The sequence below is a fragment of the Phoxinus phoxinus genome (genome assembly GCF_949152265.1).
Source record: "Phoxinus phoxinus genome assembly, chromosome: 13".
Taxonomy (NCBI): Eukaryota; Metazoa; Chordata; class Actinopteri; order Cypriniformes; family Leuciscidae; genus Phoxinus; species Phoxinus phoxinus.
Genome location: NC_136888.1, coordinates 22,343,495 through 22,361,602, shown reverse-complemented (window position 1 = coordinate 22,361,602; position 18,108 = coordinate 22,343,495). Strand labels below are relative to the sequence as shown.

The 18,108-nt window shown below is 36.1% G+C and overlaps 2 protein-coding genes across 2 annotated transcripts in view; both read left to right on the top strand.

Annotated features, from left to right (window-relative positions):
• The first annotated feature begins 883 nt into the window (after positions 1 to 883).
• Positions 884 to 8,205, top strand: nipal3 (NIPA like domain containing 3). Its single transcript, XM_079632059.1, has 11 exons — positions 884 to 1,167; positions 3,350 to 3,418; positions 3,634 to 3,805; positions 4,329 to 4,388; positions 4,592 to 4,737; positions 4,975 to 5,071; positions 5,249 to 5,384; positions 5,453 to 5,541; positions 5,637 to 5,700; positions 6,391 to 6,485; positions 6,665 to 8,205. Exons 1-11 carry the CDS (start codon positions 1,114 to 1,116, stop codon positions 6,844 to 6,846), a joined length of 1,164 nt encoding a protein of 387 aa, XP_079488185.1. The 5' UTR covers positions 884 to 1,113; the 3' UTR covers positions 6,847 to 8,205.
• A 495-nt stretch (positions 8,206 to 8,700) lies between these two features.
• The window catches only part of rcan3 (regulator of calcineurin 3), a 30,077-nt gene continuing 20,669 nt past the window's right edge, over positions 8,701 to 18,108 (top strand). The window contains exons 1-2 of the mRNA XM_079632062.1: positions 8,701 to 8,849; positions 10,785 to 10,894. The gene's annotated coding sequence lies outside the window, so the exon portion shown is untranslated. The remainder of the gene's footprint in view (positions 8,850 to 10,784; positions 10,895 to 18,108) is intronic.

The window sequence follows — 18,108 nt, the reverse complement described above, 5'->3', positions numbered from 1 at the left end:
ACTTTCGTTTATCTTCGGACAGTAAGCCTATAGACCTGAGGCTTCATAAAGTTGATAAAGAGATCGTAAAACTGAAGAGACTCGATCGCTTTATTTGACGAACAGATTGAATTTAGGCTTATATTTACATAAACACAAGCGAACATGCTTGACCATTAATTTACCACAACTAATGTGTGAGTTGATGAATGTTTATAAGCTAGGCTGCTATGTGAATAAAAGCCTAAATTAAAGCGATCGTGTTTCTTCAGAAAATTTCGGACTAAACCGCTCAATTCACATGGATTAGTTTTACAATAGCCTAACTTTTTGAAGCATCAAAGTGGTAGTTGCGTAGTACTGTCTATGGAGAGACAGAAAGCTCCCAGATTTCATCAAAAAGATCTTCATTTGTGTTCAGTATCAAACTCGTTAACGCCAAGGACATCAGGCGTCCATGATGATCCCCTTGCAGGTGCCCCTTCCTAAATTATAAAGGGAGCCTTCATATCTTCATCTATACAGACCACTTACTTTATACACTGTCTGCTGAAAATAGTAAACATGATTTTATAAAGACAGCATGGTGTTTTTTTTTTTTAATTAAACAATTGTCTTTTTTTTGGTTTATATTTTTAATTAGGCCAGCGTAACTCTTTTCTACAAAGTAGCCATCAGGGCCATACGGTTTCTGAATATTAGCAAATTTTCAAAATTTGAAATGTATTTTTAAAAGTGTTTAAAAGCAATTTTACAGCCTCCGGACTGTCAACGTCAAACTAAAAGTGGTTCAAGCAGTTAATCGACAAAAACCGTCCATTAAAATGAAATAATATTATTATTATTATGATGTGTGTGTTTTTTTTTTTTGTTTTTTTTTTTTTTTGCGTATAATGCGTGCCTCGTCACATCCCAGAAATCGAAGTCACACTGAACCTGCGTACAACGTCACAAGTCATTTGACAGGTGTACCCGGAAGAAACGACGTTTCGAAAATGGCGATCCACGTAAACTGCAGCCCAAACAGAGGAAAGTAGAACCAAGAACTGTCTTTCATCCGAGTTCCGACTGGACTGAGCTGCGAGACGGGCTCGGTGATGCGTGTGTAGGGGAAGGAACTCATCTGAAGTAAGGATGGACGGCGTGAGGATGGCACGAGACGACAATGTGACGGAAGACTCTTACACCGTGAGTCTATGCTACAATGTTTGCAATAACAATCAAACTAGAAATGCAAAAAGGAAAATAAGCGTTTACAAAAGCTGATCTTTAATAGCGATTATGTTATACTAAACTGACTGTTTGCCTAATACTGATATATAGCTCAAGCATATACATACAGTCATGGTGTAAAGACACCTTTTTTAGTAGGTCTTGTAATTAGATAAATACAACATCAGATGAACAACAACAACACATGACATATTACACCGTGTCATTATTTATTTAACAAAAAATAAAGCCAAAATTGAGAAGCCGTGTGACAAACTAAGTACACACTATGATTTAGCAAGAAATAGAAAATTATTTCTTCAAGTTATTGCTGCTAAAGTTGGTTCTACTAATGATTAGTAGAACCAACTTTAGCAGCAATAACTTGAAGAAATAATTTTCTATATGACTTTATCAGTCTCTCACATCTTTCTGGAGGAATTTTGGCACACTCTTCTTTACAACATTGCTTCAGTTTATTGAGGTTTGTGGGCATTTGTTTATGCACAGATCTCCTAAGGTTTTGCCGCGGCCGCATCATTTAATTCGGGTTGAGGTCTGGACTTTGACGGGGCCAGTGCAACATCTTGATTCTTTTCTTTTTCGGACATTCTGTTGTAGTTATGCTGTTGTGCCTGGGATCATTGTCCTGATGCATGACCCAATATCGGCCAAGCTTTAGCTGTTGGACAGATGGCCTCTAGCCTGGTTGACACCAGACCCTTCTCAGTTGTAACTGAGAGTGGGTCTGAGGATGGTTCATTCACAGCCAATTTCCAAAGGGGCGTCACCAACAGACGTCGTGGGCTCTTGGACTTGCAGACTTGCAGAGCAAATCTCAAATTTGCCGGAAGTTCGTCAGGGTTTGCCCAGGCTAGATGGCTTCACATTTGACTCTAGGATATGTTGGAGGAGTTCATGGTTGATTCAATCACTGCAAGGTGTCCAGGTCCTGTGGCCACAAAACAAAGCCCAAATCATCAGCTCTCCACTACCGTGATAGACAGTTGGTATCCTGTGTTTGTTTTTTGCCAAACGTGGCACTGTGCATAATGTCCAAACATCTCCACTTTGGTCTTGTCTTTTAAAAGTTTCCAGAAGTCTTGAGGTTTGTTCAGATGCAACCTTAAGTCGTGCTGCCATGTTCTTTTTAGAGAGGCTTTCTGCTGGCAACTCTTCCAAACATGCCATACTTGTCTAATTGTACTGTCATGAACTTTAACAGCCCTGAAGTAGTGATGATGTGAAGGCCAAGTATAGTAACTCATACTTGGAATATGTCCTCTGCATTTAACCCATCCAAGTTATTGCACACACATTAGGAGTAGTGAACAGCCATTTTTGCTGTGGCACCCAGGGAGCGATTGGGGGTTTGGTGCCTTGTACCTCAGTTCATTCACTCCCCCACCCATGACCTTCGGGTTACAAGTCAGACTCTCTAACCATAGGTCACGACTGCCCCATTGAGATACTATTATAGTTTTCACGGATACCGATATAGTATCAGTAATTATATTTTTTATTTTTATGTTTTCAAATTTATTTTCATTTACATGTTAACTGAGGCCTGTAGAGGGTAGTTTTTGGGTGTCACGGTCTGTGAATTTGCTGGGACGTCCACTTCTGGGAAGATTGACAACTGTCTTAAATGTTTTCCACTTATAAATAATCTTCCTCACTGTAGAATGATGGACTTTAATTTGTTTGGAAATGGACTTATAACCTTTCCTAGATTGAAGGGCAGCAACAATTGCTTCTCTAAGATCACTGCTGATGTCTTTCCTCCTTGGCGTTGTGTTATCACACACCTGAATGCTCCAGACCAGCAAACTGCCCAAACTTCTGCTTTTATAGAGTTGGTCACGCTTGCTGATGATCAGTTAATCAAAGACACTTGATTAGTAGTGCCTGACTGCTACTTGCCCTCTCAGTTCATATGGAAGCAGTAAGGGTGTACATAGTTTTTCACACATGGCCTAGTTTTTGTTAAATAAACCATGACACGGTGTAATATGTCATGTGTTGTTGTTGTTGTTATGTCCTGATATGTAAAACCATATAATTCAAAAGGGTGTACTTTCTTTTTTCACATGACTAATATATCTTGTTACATTTTAACACTACTTTAACATGTCTTATCTTTGTGTTTTATACACAGGAAAACCTCATTGGCACATTGTTAGCTATCTTTGGAAACCTGTTGGTCAGCATCTCAGTCAGCATTCAGGTAAGTGTGTATTTGCAGCCTACATTTATAATTGCATTGTAATTCAGGGTCAGGGTGTGTTCTGGTTACACCCTGTGAAAGTCATCTGCTTTTATTTGCTTTTTCCCAACATTTTGTTTTATAACCCTGCTGCTGTTTGCTATAGTATCTAGGAGAGTGGGTTTACAAAGGTGTAATAGACAAACATGCATAATGACTGATGTTTTCTCTCGCAGAAACAAGGTCATGTGACGTTGGCAGGAAATAAAGACCCGAGGCAATACTACTACACTAAGACCTGGTGGTCTGGCCTGATGCTGATGGTTCTGGGGGAGGGCGCACTGTTTGTGTCTTACGCTTTTGCTCCGCTCTCTCTCATAGCTCCGCTTAATGCCGTGTCTGTCATAAGTAGGTATTATTACTGTTATGTTGCATTCACTTCCATATTTTATACTGTTTTCTTATATTTGATGTTATTAAAATGTTTATATTACAGTGCTTCTTGACTGATGTTATTTTCCATAAACATTTATTTTGATGTGTAATATACAGTAGCTCTTAAGCAGTGTTATGCAAGTCTCATTGAGATACTATTATAGTTTTTATTAATATTTTGAATTCGTTTTTATTTTAATATTTTAGTTTAGCAATTTTGTTGTTTGTCTTTTGTAGGTTTTTTTTTATGTCTCATATATATAGTTTTTATACATTTTTATTTCCGTTTTAGTTATTTTAGTAGGCTACATCAAGCTATATGAAAATGTCAAATGTTTACTTTGCAACTAGCTGAAAATTTTCATTTTATTTGATTTCAGTTAACGTTTATTTTATTTCAAGTAACAAACATGTTTTTTTTTATGGTTTTAGTTTTAGTTAACTATAATAACCATGCTCTGAAGATGACCAGTGTTTTCTGTTTTGTTCTTCACAGCTAGCTCCATCTTAGGTTTCCTGTTTTTGCGGGAAAAGTGGAAGGCACAGGAATTCTTAAGTGAGTTCTGCTCATCTTTCTCAGTATATATATGCTCATATATATAAATAGTGTTGATTGCTTTCAGTTACATAATGCTGCATATAAGTATGCCATGCTACTTATATTTGTAATATTAATGCAAAAAAATTAATGCAGTCCCTATGCAGTGTAATTGTTCAGACATTCCAGAAATGATTTCACACATTTTCTTGTGTTTGTAGAGCGCTACATCTTGACTTTCCTGGGCTGTGCCTTGACGGCGGGCGGCACTTACCTTTTTGTGACGTTTGGGCCGAACTCTCATGAAAAGCTGAATGCTGAGAACATAGTAAAACATGTTATTGCCTGGCCCGTCCTCTTATACTTGGTAATACACACCTTCATCTTTTAGAAAGTCATTGTCTGATTATTTAAATAGTATAATATGCAAGTGTTTTTTGCCTGAGAATGATGTCATGCCTGAAATCATTACAGTCCAAATTATTTATTTATTTTGTATTGCAAATATCAAATATTAAACCTATTTTTCTTGATGAGTGAAAACACCAGCTTGTCTTTTTCAAGTGTTGATGATTAGCATTGAACGCGGTTTGTGTTTTTCCAGCTTCTGGGGATCATCACATTCTGTCTGGTGCTGTATTTCTACAAACAGCGGAATGCAAACTACCTTGTTCTGATTTTGCTACTGGTGGCACTACTTGGTAGGACAATTACACAACATATGTTGTCTGTAGAGCCCATTGTGTCCATGAAACATTACTCAAAGTGATCCTCAAGCAGTACATGTTTTGCAAAGGCGCAAAAAAAGTTGAAGGAATGCACAGATAAAGAAGTCATAAATATACCAATGACCAAAATAATGGAGCTTTGCCCCTTAGGTTCAGTGACCGTAATCACGGTGAAGGCGGTTTCAGGGATGATTGTGCTTAGCATCTTGGGTCCTCTACAGCTGTCATATCCCATATTCTACGTCATGTTCGTGTGCATGGTGGCTACTGTCGTCTTTCAAGCATCGTAAGTTCTGGTGTTTGTTTGTGTTGATGTTCTGTTGTTCTTTTATATGACTTGACTTTCTTTATTAGATTTTTAGCACAGGCATCTCATCTGTATGATTCCTGTCTTATCGCCTGTGTGAATTACATTTTCTCCACAACATTTGCAATTGTGGCAGGTAGGACTTGCACATTTCTTTCTCTATCTTACTTCCAGCACTGTGTTAGTGGTCTCATTCTCATTCTCATTCCCATCCCATTTGTTTTGAAACAGGAGCCATATTTTATCAGGAGTTTAGCCATGAAGACGTTCTGCACATATGCATGTTTCTGTTGGGGTAGGTTTTATGATGCATTCTAAGTACGTACATACACTGTTCAAACATTTTTTTGAGTTGTTGAAAGAAAGGCTCAAAAATACAGTAATATTGTGAAAGGACTTTTTTTATTTCAATATGCATTAAAATATAATTTCTCATCAATGTTGAAAACCATTGTGCTGCTTAATATTTTTGTAGAGACTGAAAATATATCTTTTTTAAGGATTCTCATGATGAATAGAAAGTTCAAACGTTTTTTTCGTAACAATTATAAATGTCTACAGTCAGTTTTGATAAGTTTAATGCGTCCTTGCTGAATAAATGTATAATTTTTTTTTACTGATCCCAGTCTTGTGAACTGTAGTGTATGCCATTCACAAAGTTGCTGAATTTAATAATCACAGAAAAAGTTGACTAATTACTTGTACTTCCTTTAAGAGGAATTGAATGTCTTAATGCATTAATGATTAAAAATGTAATATTTATATTAAATATTTATATCCATTGACAGCCCTAAATTTTACATTCAGTATGTCATTCATAAAGGTGGAAAATACTCACTGTAGTACTATGTGATACACGGTAACACATCTGTGTCAGGAAGAAAACTGAAATTCCACACACGTTTGTTTTCTCAGCAGTAGCGGTGACTAACAGACTCACTGGGATTTGTTCAAGCGTGTCTTTGTTCTTTGTCATTTTCCGCAGATGTGCTATATGCTTTCTTGGAGTGTTCCTGATTACTAAAAGCAAGAGGAAAGTCAAATCCTTTGAGCCATATGTTACTATGGACATGGTGAAAGGTATGTATATATATTTTTTTCATTAAGATTTGGAAAGGAAGCTGGTGGGAAGACAGTCTTGTGCTTTGCTTGGAATCTGGCTCAAGATAAAAAGGCCAGCTGATGTCATATCTTATTTAGAGATGGCTGATTTATTATTGTTATCGTCAAGCCAAACAACCAATCATGTGTCATCACAGGGATTCCAACCATTCACAACAAAGGCTGGGCTGTGCAGCCTGATTATAACGGCTCGTTTTCCTACGGAGCACTGGAGAACAACGACAGTGTGGCCCCTGTGACACTCCCAGTGGACCAAGAGCTGCCCGTCTCTCCCAGGCCTGTTAGCCCGCACCAATCATCAGAGCTGAAGAAAGACTGAGCGCAAATGTGCCTGAAATGAAATTAAGACTGATTTAAGATGAGAAATGCTACTCTGTGTTCAAGCATTACTGGGTTGATTATTGACAGCACTTATAGAACACAGTTCTGGAATATTGGACCATTCTAGAACTTCTGTATTTCTTTAGTCTCACCCTGAGCCAGGAAAGCAAGCTATAGCACATGCAAATAAGGACTTTCATTGGTGGCGTTGGTTTTATCCTAAGAAAGATTGGCATGTTATCGTATACTCATATCTGTAATCATGCTTGTGCTGACTGACATGATCACTCCCGGTCTCTTATCAAAGTTACAAAGCTCATGTCACTAACCTAAAAGCCTAAGTATACCTCAGATATTGTTTTGGATTCTGCTACTGCTTTGTACCAGAGATACTGCTGCCGGTCCAGCTTTATTAGCCAAAGACTAATGTAGATTTCAAAATTCTCAGCTAGTTCTATACAAATACTTATTTAGTACTGGCTTTATTTACTGTATGCACAAGCTCATTTTCCATTTTCAGGCCTAAATGTGTACTGTGCCTATTATTTATTCCCTGTGCCTGTTTTAAGCATACCAAATAGACTTTCTGTACAAATCTGCATCTTTATGAGTGATAGATTGAATATCAGAACACTGCTGGTGGTTGAAATTTACAGATGCCTTCTGTAAAACTAAGAGAAGCTGGTGGATATTTTGACATAAATACCATTGCTTAGATTAATGTGGTCAAATATTTTATTGTTTTGGTGTGTGGCTATTTTTCTCTCTCTTTATTTAAGTTTAACGCAAGTAATCATTAATACTGTATTTATTAAACCATTGCCTTGGAGTTTTTATTGAACGATAATGGGAAACCTGACTGTCTAAGCCACATCAATACACTGAGTTTTGTTTAAGTGCAATTACTACTGTTAAAATCATGTAAATTTAACGGAGTTAATTTTTTTTTTTTTAACCTTAGGCTATGTTGTTTATATTATTACAACCATTCCACAATGACAATCATAATGTCTTTAACCAAAATAATGAAAAAAGACCAAGCTTCAGTCAGCATTCTGTGTAGTTAGCACTGTGGGAAAAATCCTGTTGAACCAATAAAACACAGCTTTTTGTGACTGCTTGTTCTTTGATCTGTATTTACCACTGGAGTATGGTTTGGTTATGTAAAACAGCTATAATGTATTAAAACCTTGAATCTCAGTCATATTGCTGTGGACTGTTGTATAATGGGGAATTTAACTTGAAGGTTAGGGTTAGTATCTCAAGGACTGACTTGAATTTGTACAACTGCCTTTGTGTAATAAGTATTATTTAATTGTTGGCCATGTATCCAGGACCATATCTATTTTAAGGAACCATATGTGTATTACATGACATTTAAATAGGCTACTACATTATGGATGCCTGATGTGGCTCAGTAGGCCTACAGACTGAATTTGATTGTGCAAGTCAAGATTACAACAGGCTGAAAAATTAATTATTAGTAATTACAAAATTAGGAAAACACTTCCTCATATTGAACACGTATTGTAATGGCGATTTTGATAAATGATCTATTATTTATATACTGCTGTTACATGTAGGTCAGTGCAGTGCACCACTACACATGAAAGTTGTTTTTAATTATATACATTTAAAATACGTAAATTCTTAAGTTAATTAATCTGCTGTCAGTTGAGTTAAAAAAAAAAGTGTCAAAGATCATTCATAATGCATAGTGATGTCATACAAACGGCGTCGTCTATAACACGTCATCAATTGAACTCGAATCCTATTGGCTGATTATGAGATAAACCTGAATGTCATTGGTCATTCCTCACTGTCACTTGTCGTTTTGATAGCATACAATTAATTTACTGTTTATATGAAAAGACGTCTAATTTAGATTTAGCAATATCCCCTTGTACAAGTTGTAGCCTACCAGTCCCGTTTATGTCCTTCGGATCTTAAAGTGGATGGCTCTCGCTCAGATCGATATTGAATCAGTTGCAAAGATAACCGGTAAGTGATCTATAAAACACTTACATTATCATGCCATTGCCATTAGATTTTTCTCTGCACTCTGCGATTTTTTTTATAATTAACGTTATACATCAGATGAAAGTGGCAGAATTAACGTAATAGAATATCACCGACGTTGAACTCTTTATGACATTTATGTTGTCAGTGCTATCTTGATAGTTTAATGCTAATCGTTTTTTTTTTTTTTTATGTAACGTTATGCAGCAGCGATATTTTTCTCCAAAAAAGTTAATGTTACTCCTTTTTGTCGACATAAATATACAAACAGCAACAAGCATGTATGCATCCTTTCCAGGTCAGCGAACACATAGGCTACTTTATATTATAGAGACAAATGTATAATATTACACTCATAATATGTATAGTGTAGCAGCTAGGCTAGTCGTGTAACGGGCACAAGATGGCACTATAGCACGGCGAGAGAGCTAACGTTGAGAGTAAGAAAGTTCAAGCACGTTCAGTTGTCAAGACATACAGAACAGCCTTTTCCGCGGTCAACAAAAAAAACAATAGCCTACTGTACTATTTTTATTTAGATTATTTATTAATTTATTATTATTCGATTATTACCACAAACTGTTGTTTGGCATATATTGTTGTTATTAATAGTCACCATGTCAGATTATTAGTCATCAGATCGTTTGTAAGTGTATTGATGCAGAAACTGGCTCCCGAGCTTCCCACTTCTCCCTATAGTATCCAGCTGCAGACCCGCAGCACCACCAGTTTCAGAACCCCAGCGCCAGAACCGGAAGAAAGGGGCGGAGCTTACGTTCTAACACCAGCGCCAGAACCGGAAGTGAGGGGCGGAGCTTACGTTCTAAACCGAGTAACGCCCATAGACAGTATATAAGAGGTAACGCCCTCTTATATACTGTCTATGGTAACGCCACCTAACGTTTTAGAGCGTAATTTGCTTAGACACAAAATGGTATGCTTTTATTACACACGAAACGTCATACTTTATACGTATGTTATAATGATACATTAAGATACAGAAACATTGGGCTTCATATTTTTAATATCGTGGTCCGTTGTATGCATTTATATTTACTAGGCTGGTTCTTTTTTTTGTAATAATTTTGACAATGTATTTACCTACATATTGTAAATACAGTTGTTATGATAACACATTTATTTCTATTTGTATATAGGACAGTTAAGCTGTCATTTGTAACTATACAAGAATATAGAAACTATTTCGCTATTTTAGTAAAATGTTCTTATTAAAGTGGTACTACAAGCAGGAGTATGTTGTTTGTGCACCACAAATGGACACTTACCAATCAAGTATTTCAAATAATTGTAAACTAGCATGAGAGAAAATGCCACAAACTATTGTAAAGTGACACCATTGTTAAATTAATTATGAAAACTGGCACCAATCATTCAGAAGTGTGCTGGACCTTGACACTGGCTTTTCACAATGCAGAGTATTGTACATCTGTAGATCCTATATCTATTATATAATGTGGATACAGCAAGTCAAATATTTGAACAAAACATTCGGACATCTCCAGAAGGAATATATATTAAATTAATTTGTAGTTATTGTAGACTTGTATTGCTTGTCTCATTGTCAATAACTCCCTCACTTCCGGTTCTGGCGCTGGGGTTCTGGTGCTGGGGTTCTGAAACTGGTGGTGCTGCGGGTCTGCAGCTGGATATATCTCCACTATTTCGACATTGTGGTGGCGTTCAAGTGCGTTCAACTCGTAAATACGATCTATACCAGATGACTTGAACGCACCATTTCTAATCATAAAATAGAGTGCAAAAAGACTTTTTCTCTTTCCTAACTGTTTTACCTATAGCAAAATGCAAACTAGTTTGTTTTCGTATATCCTTGATTGCCTCAACAATATGTCACCTGGATTGTGGCATTTTTGTTATCTCCCTCTCTTGGTGGGGCAGGGGAATGATGCGTGAGGGTGGGGAATTGTGGAGCAACAGCTCAGATCTGGTCTCAGCAGCGATCCCGAAGAGGACGAAGAAGAGATGGCGTGTTTGAGGACAGGCAGAGGGTGAGAACAAATTAAATAAAAAAAATCTCTTTCTCTCCCCATTTTAATAGTTGACAATTCAACTCATAGATAAACTATCCCAAAGTAAAAAAAAAAATCTCCCCAAAAATTGCATTAAAAAAATTGAAAAAATATGATCAAAATGAAATAAAATAAGATTTCTGGACAAAGAAAAAATTGAGTATCATTTTAGGGCTTTAGGTCATTTTGACCCGCGAGGGAAAGATGAGGGTTAAAAGTCTGTGTTGTTTTGGTCAAAAACTGTTGAAACGTTCTTCAAAATATCTTCTTTTGTGCTACACAGAAGAAAGGAATATACAGGTTTGTAACGACGCTCATTTTTGTGTGAACTATTCCTTTAAGGGTCTATGGTATGTGAGTTTGGGATGGGATAAAAGGCTTTCTGTTCCATACAACACACTCAGGTCCTCAGGCGTTGAGTGCATGCTTGCACGGTCTCTATCTTTTCCAACAAACTCTAGTTTTCCAAATCAGGCATGTTCGAAACTAATGGAGGTCTTGTGAGCAGTACATTTTAACCTACATTCAGAAGCCAGCACTTTAAGGCCCCAAGGACAACATCTGCCGTTGACACTGCGTTGCCTCAGCATTCATGGGATATTTTTGCTGCTCGTTGAAGCTGTAACCTCTTACCTGAGGAGTGGCAGGGACTGAGAAGAGCTTTTACTTCTCCTGTGGTGGCCCCATGTAAATGTTAGGAGGACAAAGCATTCTTAAAATAATGTTTAAGGAATTAATAGTTAATATAGCCTACATTGATTACATTCTTGTAATGTTGAGTGAACCAGATATCACAGATTAAACCAGAACTAGGCCTTTGTTCAATTAGGACATTTAGCTTTTATAAACGTGCCTGAGACAAAACAATGGTTCTGATATATTTTAAGATATTTCATGTGCATGTATGAACAGTTGAAACAGCTCAAACAGGCATTTTAGTCTTTGACTAGAAACCGGGGGATACTGTTGTTACTATTTGTTATCATAAAACGTTCTGAGTACAACGTTCATGGAACATCCTTACGATGTAATTTGTACTTAATGAATGTTCTCGTGATGTAGAGAGAAAAAGTTGTGAGAACAATGTTCATGAAATGTCCTTACAATGTTATTTTTACTTGAACATTCTCATAACATTGAGAGAAAAAGTTCTTAGAATAATAATAATAATACATGTTTTGGAATGTTTGCATAAAGCGTGAGAACAATTTTAATGAAACACCCGTAGAGTGTTATTATGCTTTTCGCAATACACATTGTTTCAAAGCAGCTTTACAGAAAATCATGATAATGTTTATAATATCTTAAAATCTGCGTTGGGAACACAAATGGACATCTTGTTTTTGTGAATACAATCAGTAGAACTAAAACCGTTTTTCTTATTTTCAACTAGGTATCTTCTTGTTCTTTGTCTTTGATCTAAGCATCATATTATACATTTTCTAATAATTTTTACAGTTTATAATGTTAGTCAATGTTTTTTTCCCCCGGTATTGTTGGTTAGCCCCATCCTTCAATAACTTCCTTTTTGCAAAGCTTCTTCATTACATTGTGACATGTTCATAGACTAGTGCATGTACAAGGTGTGAAGTTTAGACTGAAATGTTTGGGTACCTTTTTTCTGACATAGAAGAAGATTTGGTTGACCTTTCCACATTTTACTCTTATCCTTAGTTCTTCTAGGGTTCAATAATAATAATATTTTTCCACCTTACACCTCAGGGTCAAACAATACGGATTTTTTTCCTGCTCCAGGACCAGTAGGCTAGTTTACTTGGCCAGCCTGCATTTTGTTCATTATTTCAGGTTTCTGACATCAGAAATCCAAGAATTTAGAAATTTGTTTTGCATCATACCCAGCTAACATTGTTTGGTTCCCAGAACATTCTGGAAATGTTTATTATTATTATTATTATTAATAAAACAACAACAACAAAAAATTATTGTGCTGTTTAATATTTTTGTGGAAACTTTTTTTTTTTTTTGGATGAATAGAAAGTTTAATAAAACAGTATTTTGAAATAAATGTCACTTTTGATCAATTTAATACATTTTTGTTTAATAAAGGTATTATTTTCTATTATTTCATGTCTAGCCCATGTTAACACTAAGGCTTTGAAAATAGCATTTATTTAATATATAGTATTTTATAACAATGTAAAAGTCTTACTATTTATTTTTCTTAATTTCTTTAAACATATCTTTCTGACCCCAAACGTTGGAATGGTGGTGTAAATAAAATCTAATATATTAGGCTATATTTAGGTAAAGGCCCCAATATACTTCAAGCTATATCAAAAAACAGTTTGAACAAAAGCAGGCCAAAACCAATTTTGTCTGGTAATCAACTCCCCACCCTCTTAGGAATTGGTTGTCAAAATGTAGCCAAACAGGAATCATAATATGCTAACATTCAATAAATGCTTTTTTCCCCCACTAGACTAAATCGACAACTGCTGCTGAATGTGTTTTGATTTCAAATTAAATTTCTTATGACATGATCGCTTTGTAAGTTCAGCTGGCTTGCTACAGTATCACTTTAGATTCATGACCAGTTAATGAGTACAGCTGAGGCTTGGACAACATTGCCAGGTGTTTGCTATCAATACCAGTAAGAGCATGGCTGACATTATTGTGTGTATGTGCTATGTGACTGTGAACATTGGTGCGTTTTGTGTGTTTGAATACTATATTTGGGTCATTTTCCTGGGGGTAAAAAAGATGTTACTAGATGTTACCCTAACTTACCCATAATGCATTTCACTCTGTGACCCTGTGTACTGCCCTGTAGATTGTGTGATTGTGTGATCTTGTACTAATGAACGCTGTTATTCAGAGCAGCCGTGAATGTACTGCTGTGACTGCGAGTGACAGCGAGATGCTATTTTGACGATCACGTTGTAACATTAATCATGAGACGTCTATTCTAAATCACAATTTTCTCCTGTCAAAACAGGACAATTTATTGTACACACCCCTGAGGACTCAGTCTGCTTTCTCACTCTGCCTGAAAAAAACACAGAAATGCTCTTTATTTTCTGCTCTTGACTTGAGTGTGATCTGTGTCATTCAGTAGAGATGGGTGCATCTTTATGGGCAAACAGCTGGCCTTTATTTTTGTTTTAGAAACTAGAGCTCTCGCTGACACCCCGTCCCCCTTCACACACACACACACACACACACACACACACACACACACACACACACACACACACACACACACACACACACACACACACACACACACACACACACACACACACACACACACTTCATAAGTCTTTCATTTGGTTGTGTCTGGCAGCCTGGTCTTGTTGTTTCATTAAGACTGTTGACCTGCTTTGGTGGCACGTGTCTCGACTGGACTCGCGACCCTCCTCCCCTCCTCCCCTCTCTGTTCACTGGGCTGTATCAGGGTCAAAGTCCTCTCTGCCTGCCCCAGCACAGAGACTCTTCAGATGGGAGTCAAAACAGTGGATCTGAGCCATGTATACTTAAATTGGTGTCTATAAATAGTCCCTTAAACTCACCCAAGAGATCAGGCTGTTGGGAATGATGGGTTTGATAGAAAATGTGTGATATGTAAAGGATAATATACATTCAGCAGTTATACAACATCATCCTGGCTGGGGTTAGTGATTATACATTTTATTATCCTGCTACTCACCAATGCTAAATATATAAATATAAATAATAGAAAAATTATATAAATTACTTTTCAAACGTTTGGGGATTGCAAGATTTTTTAATATTTTTGAAAGCGTGTATGCTCATTGCTAACTAAGGCTGCATTTATTTGATCAAAAATACAAGAAAATCAGTAATATTGGGAAATATTATTATAATTTAAATATTTAATTTAAATGTGTATTAATTCCTGTAATGGAAAAACTGAATTTTCACCAGCCATTATAGTCTTTAGTGTCACATGATCCTTCAGAAAACATTCTGATATGCTGCTCAAGAAACCTTTACAGTCACTTTTGATCAATTTAATGTATCCTTGCTGAATAAAAGTATAAAAAAAAAAAAAAATCATACTGACCTCAAACTTATGAATGATTGTGTATGTTTTATTTGTGTTTGTTTGTATTGAATTGAAAATTTGGCCTGAAAATTAAAGTCTAAAATCCAAACTCAAATTCCAAATTTGAGTTTGGAAAATATTTTCCAAACTCAAAACTTCCTCTTCAGTCCAACATAACCGTTTATTGAAACTGAGTTGAATACACAATTTGTTCTGAACTTTTTCCTGACATGAAATATCCATGATACCTATTTGGGGTTTAGCAACCATGTTAAAGTGTAAGCACAGGCAAAAGCAGATATGATATGATATGATATGATACAGTAGTGGCCAAAAGTGATGTTTGGCATTGGAAAATTTACATCTTATTTATTAAAAAATTGTTAAAGACTTTGTAACCATATTGCGTACCGGTAGTTGTGTTTGGAGTCTATTGGTTTATTTGTGATAACACAATGAAACATGCCAAATTGTGTGAACATAATTTTTGGCCAGGCTGTCATACAAAAAATACGCATGCAAAAACAAGAGAGAACCAGTAAAATATGAATAACATTATGTTGTAGTCAATGTATGCTTTTTCCTGTGAGCTTTTTGTTTTATTTTGCTTGGTAAAATAAAACCTGTAGCAGTTGTTTGCTTTTTTTGTCAGATTAAGTTTAATTTAAAAACAAATATTCCCTTCCGGACATCACTTCTGGCCACCTGATGATGAAATGATATGAAAAGTCTTTTGTTGATAAATTGGCAGAGACAAAAACATCACTTAATGCAAATTACAGGCATATTTAGGATTGAAAAATAAATAAACTTCTCAATTTTTCTTGAGTATTGCTAATCGTATTTTGTCCATTGTGTGTTGTGTTAGCAATTACGTGTCTGCTTTTGTTATGCATGTTTTCTGTTTTTCTTGTTCTTCTTATATCATGTTAATAGTTTTAAATATTGTTGGGCCTTTGCACTTCACATCGGATTCAAACAACATTTTATGATCATTTACAGTGAACCGTCTTGCTACTGTGTTGGGTCACCACTTGATGTCCGATGTAAAATCTGGTTCCTGAAGCAAAGCCACTTCCTTAAATGACACATCCGCACATTCTTTATTGTATAATAAGGTTCATAAATAGATATACTGCATTGCTCACTTTAGTGCTGTAGTGAGCAGTCCGTGGTCCTGCTGCTGACCCGTTGATGAAAAAGATTTGAGAATATTGTGCTGTTGTTATTCAGGTCATTTACATAGGTGACATTTTGGTGGGAAAAAAAACATTGAAACTGCAATAGATCTAACCTGATTGATACAAACACAATACTATTCCTCTACACTACAGTGCACTGGAAATATTGAACAAACTGATCTGATTTGTTGTTGTTGTTGTTTTTTTATACCTTTTTTTACTTTCCACTTGCCGTTTTTTAAATGATCTTCTATCTCAGCATGTCTGTCATATTAACTATCTGACTTGCTGTTGTTGTTTTTTTGTTTGTTTTTATCTCTGACTCTCCTGCATCCCATATCTGCTGCATCACCTTCTACTCCTCCTAGTGCCTGCACTCTCCTGCACCTGAACTCTCTCTCTCTCCTCTCACTCTAAATATCTCTCTCTCTCATTCTCCTCTCTGTGATATAAATAGCTTGCCCTAGTTTGTGATAGCTGCAGTGGTGCCAGGGGCTGGTACTGCAACACATGAGCGAGGTAGACTGGCAGTCTTTACACATACACATTTGTAAGTCATGATGGTGCAGTGTCACTGCAATGCTGTGTGCATGTGTGTGTCTGTGTGTGTGTTGAGAGGCTGACCCTGCTAAGCACAGTCTCTTTCACAGATTGTCATCTAGAATCTTCCTTCGCTGGGATTAGAGAGTTTTCTGCCAGGACATTATCCGTTAAAGTTATTATAATCTAATATAATTTCTTTAAAAAAAAAAAAAAAAATCTGTCATTTACTCACCCTAATGTTATTCCAAATATGTATGACTGACTTTCTTCTGCTGAACACCAAAGAAGATACGTTTACGATTATTTACAAGCCATTTTTGTACAATAATTGGAATAGAATAATAAAAAAAGCCTCTGCCTTAACGCGTTACTATTTTGACAATTCATATTTCTGTCCCGTGTAGACAGAGTGAATCATTTACATAGATGTCACTTTGCAGCATGCAATTGGCTGTCGGTCCTCTTAGCATCATGAAAACAATAGTTTTATTTAATGAATTATTTAGGCTGTAGCCTCAAAAGCGAACCAAGACCTCTCCCTTCACAATCACTAAAATGCTGTCGCTTTGTCAGTTCATCACAAACTCACAATTATAATCAATGAAGCTGCCAACAATGCACAATAAACCTCTTTACATCATGCATACACTTTGTTTGTTAAAGGGTTAGTTCACCCAAAAATGACATTTCTGTCATTAATTACTTAGAACCCGATCTTCGGAACACAAATTAAGATATTTTTTTATAATATAATAAATATTATTTTTATGATATTTTTCTGACCCATTCAGGTCCTAAAACACAACACAATACCATGTGTAATTCAAAATATGTAAACGTGCGGGGAAAAAAGTCCTTTATTTTACCTGTACATTGGGCACTATTTTGTAAGGAATTTGCTTGATTCAACAATGAAAACACTGTTGAATCATATACAGTTACTGTACAGATAAAAACTATTATATAACATAACAATTACATAACCACAGTGAATAACTGTACATGGTGAATTAAGTTATATGCATATGCCTTACAAAGCATAACCTGTATTCAGATTTCAGAAGAATTATTTTGACACTTGTAAAAGTGTCTCGTCTGTGATCGGATTCACTGTAATACAGATGAACGAAACTTTTAATAAGCATATAACCAGATGATTTCCTATTAATTCAAAATAATGAGGGAATATTAGAATATCAATATGTCGGCACGGTGACTTCATTTTTTATGATGTCATGCGCAACCCAGTCATTTATATAGATCAGTGGTACACCCCCTCTGAAAGTTAACAGATTCAGCAATAGACCTTATTCACAGCCGCACCATCTTTGATTTTTAACGGGAATGAAAGAGAGGCTGTGAGGGACATACATCTCTTCACTGGGTTAAAAATATATTTCAGAGAAATTTCAGTGGACAAAAAACCCCAGACAATATGAGCT

Bases quoted from the DNA above. Each gene is read 5' to 3' on its own strand.
- nipal3 (XM_079632059.1), top strand. From the start codon at position 1,114: ATGGACGGCGTGAGGATGGCACGAGACGACAATGTGACGGAAGACTCT. The intron at 1,168-3,349 runs GTGAGTCTATGC...TTTTATACACAG, and splicing joins TGACGGAAGACTCTTACACC to GAAAACCTCATTGGCACATT. The intron at 3,419-3,633 runs GTAAGTGTGTAT...TTTCTCTCGCAG, and splicing joins GCATCTCAGTCAGCATTCAG to AAACAAGGTCATGTGACGTT.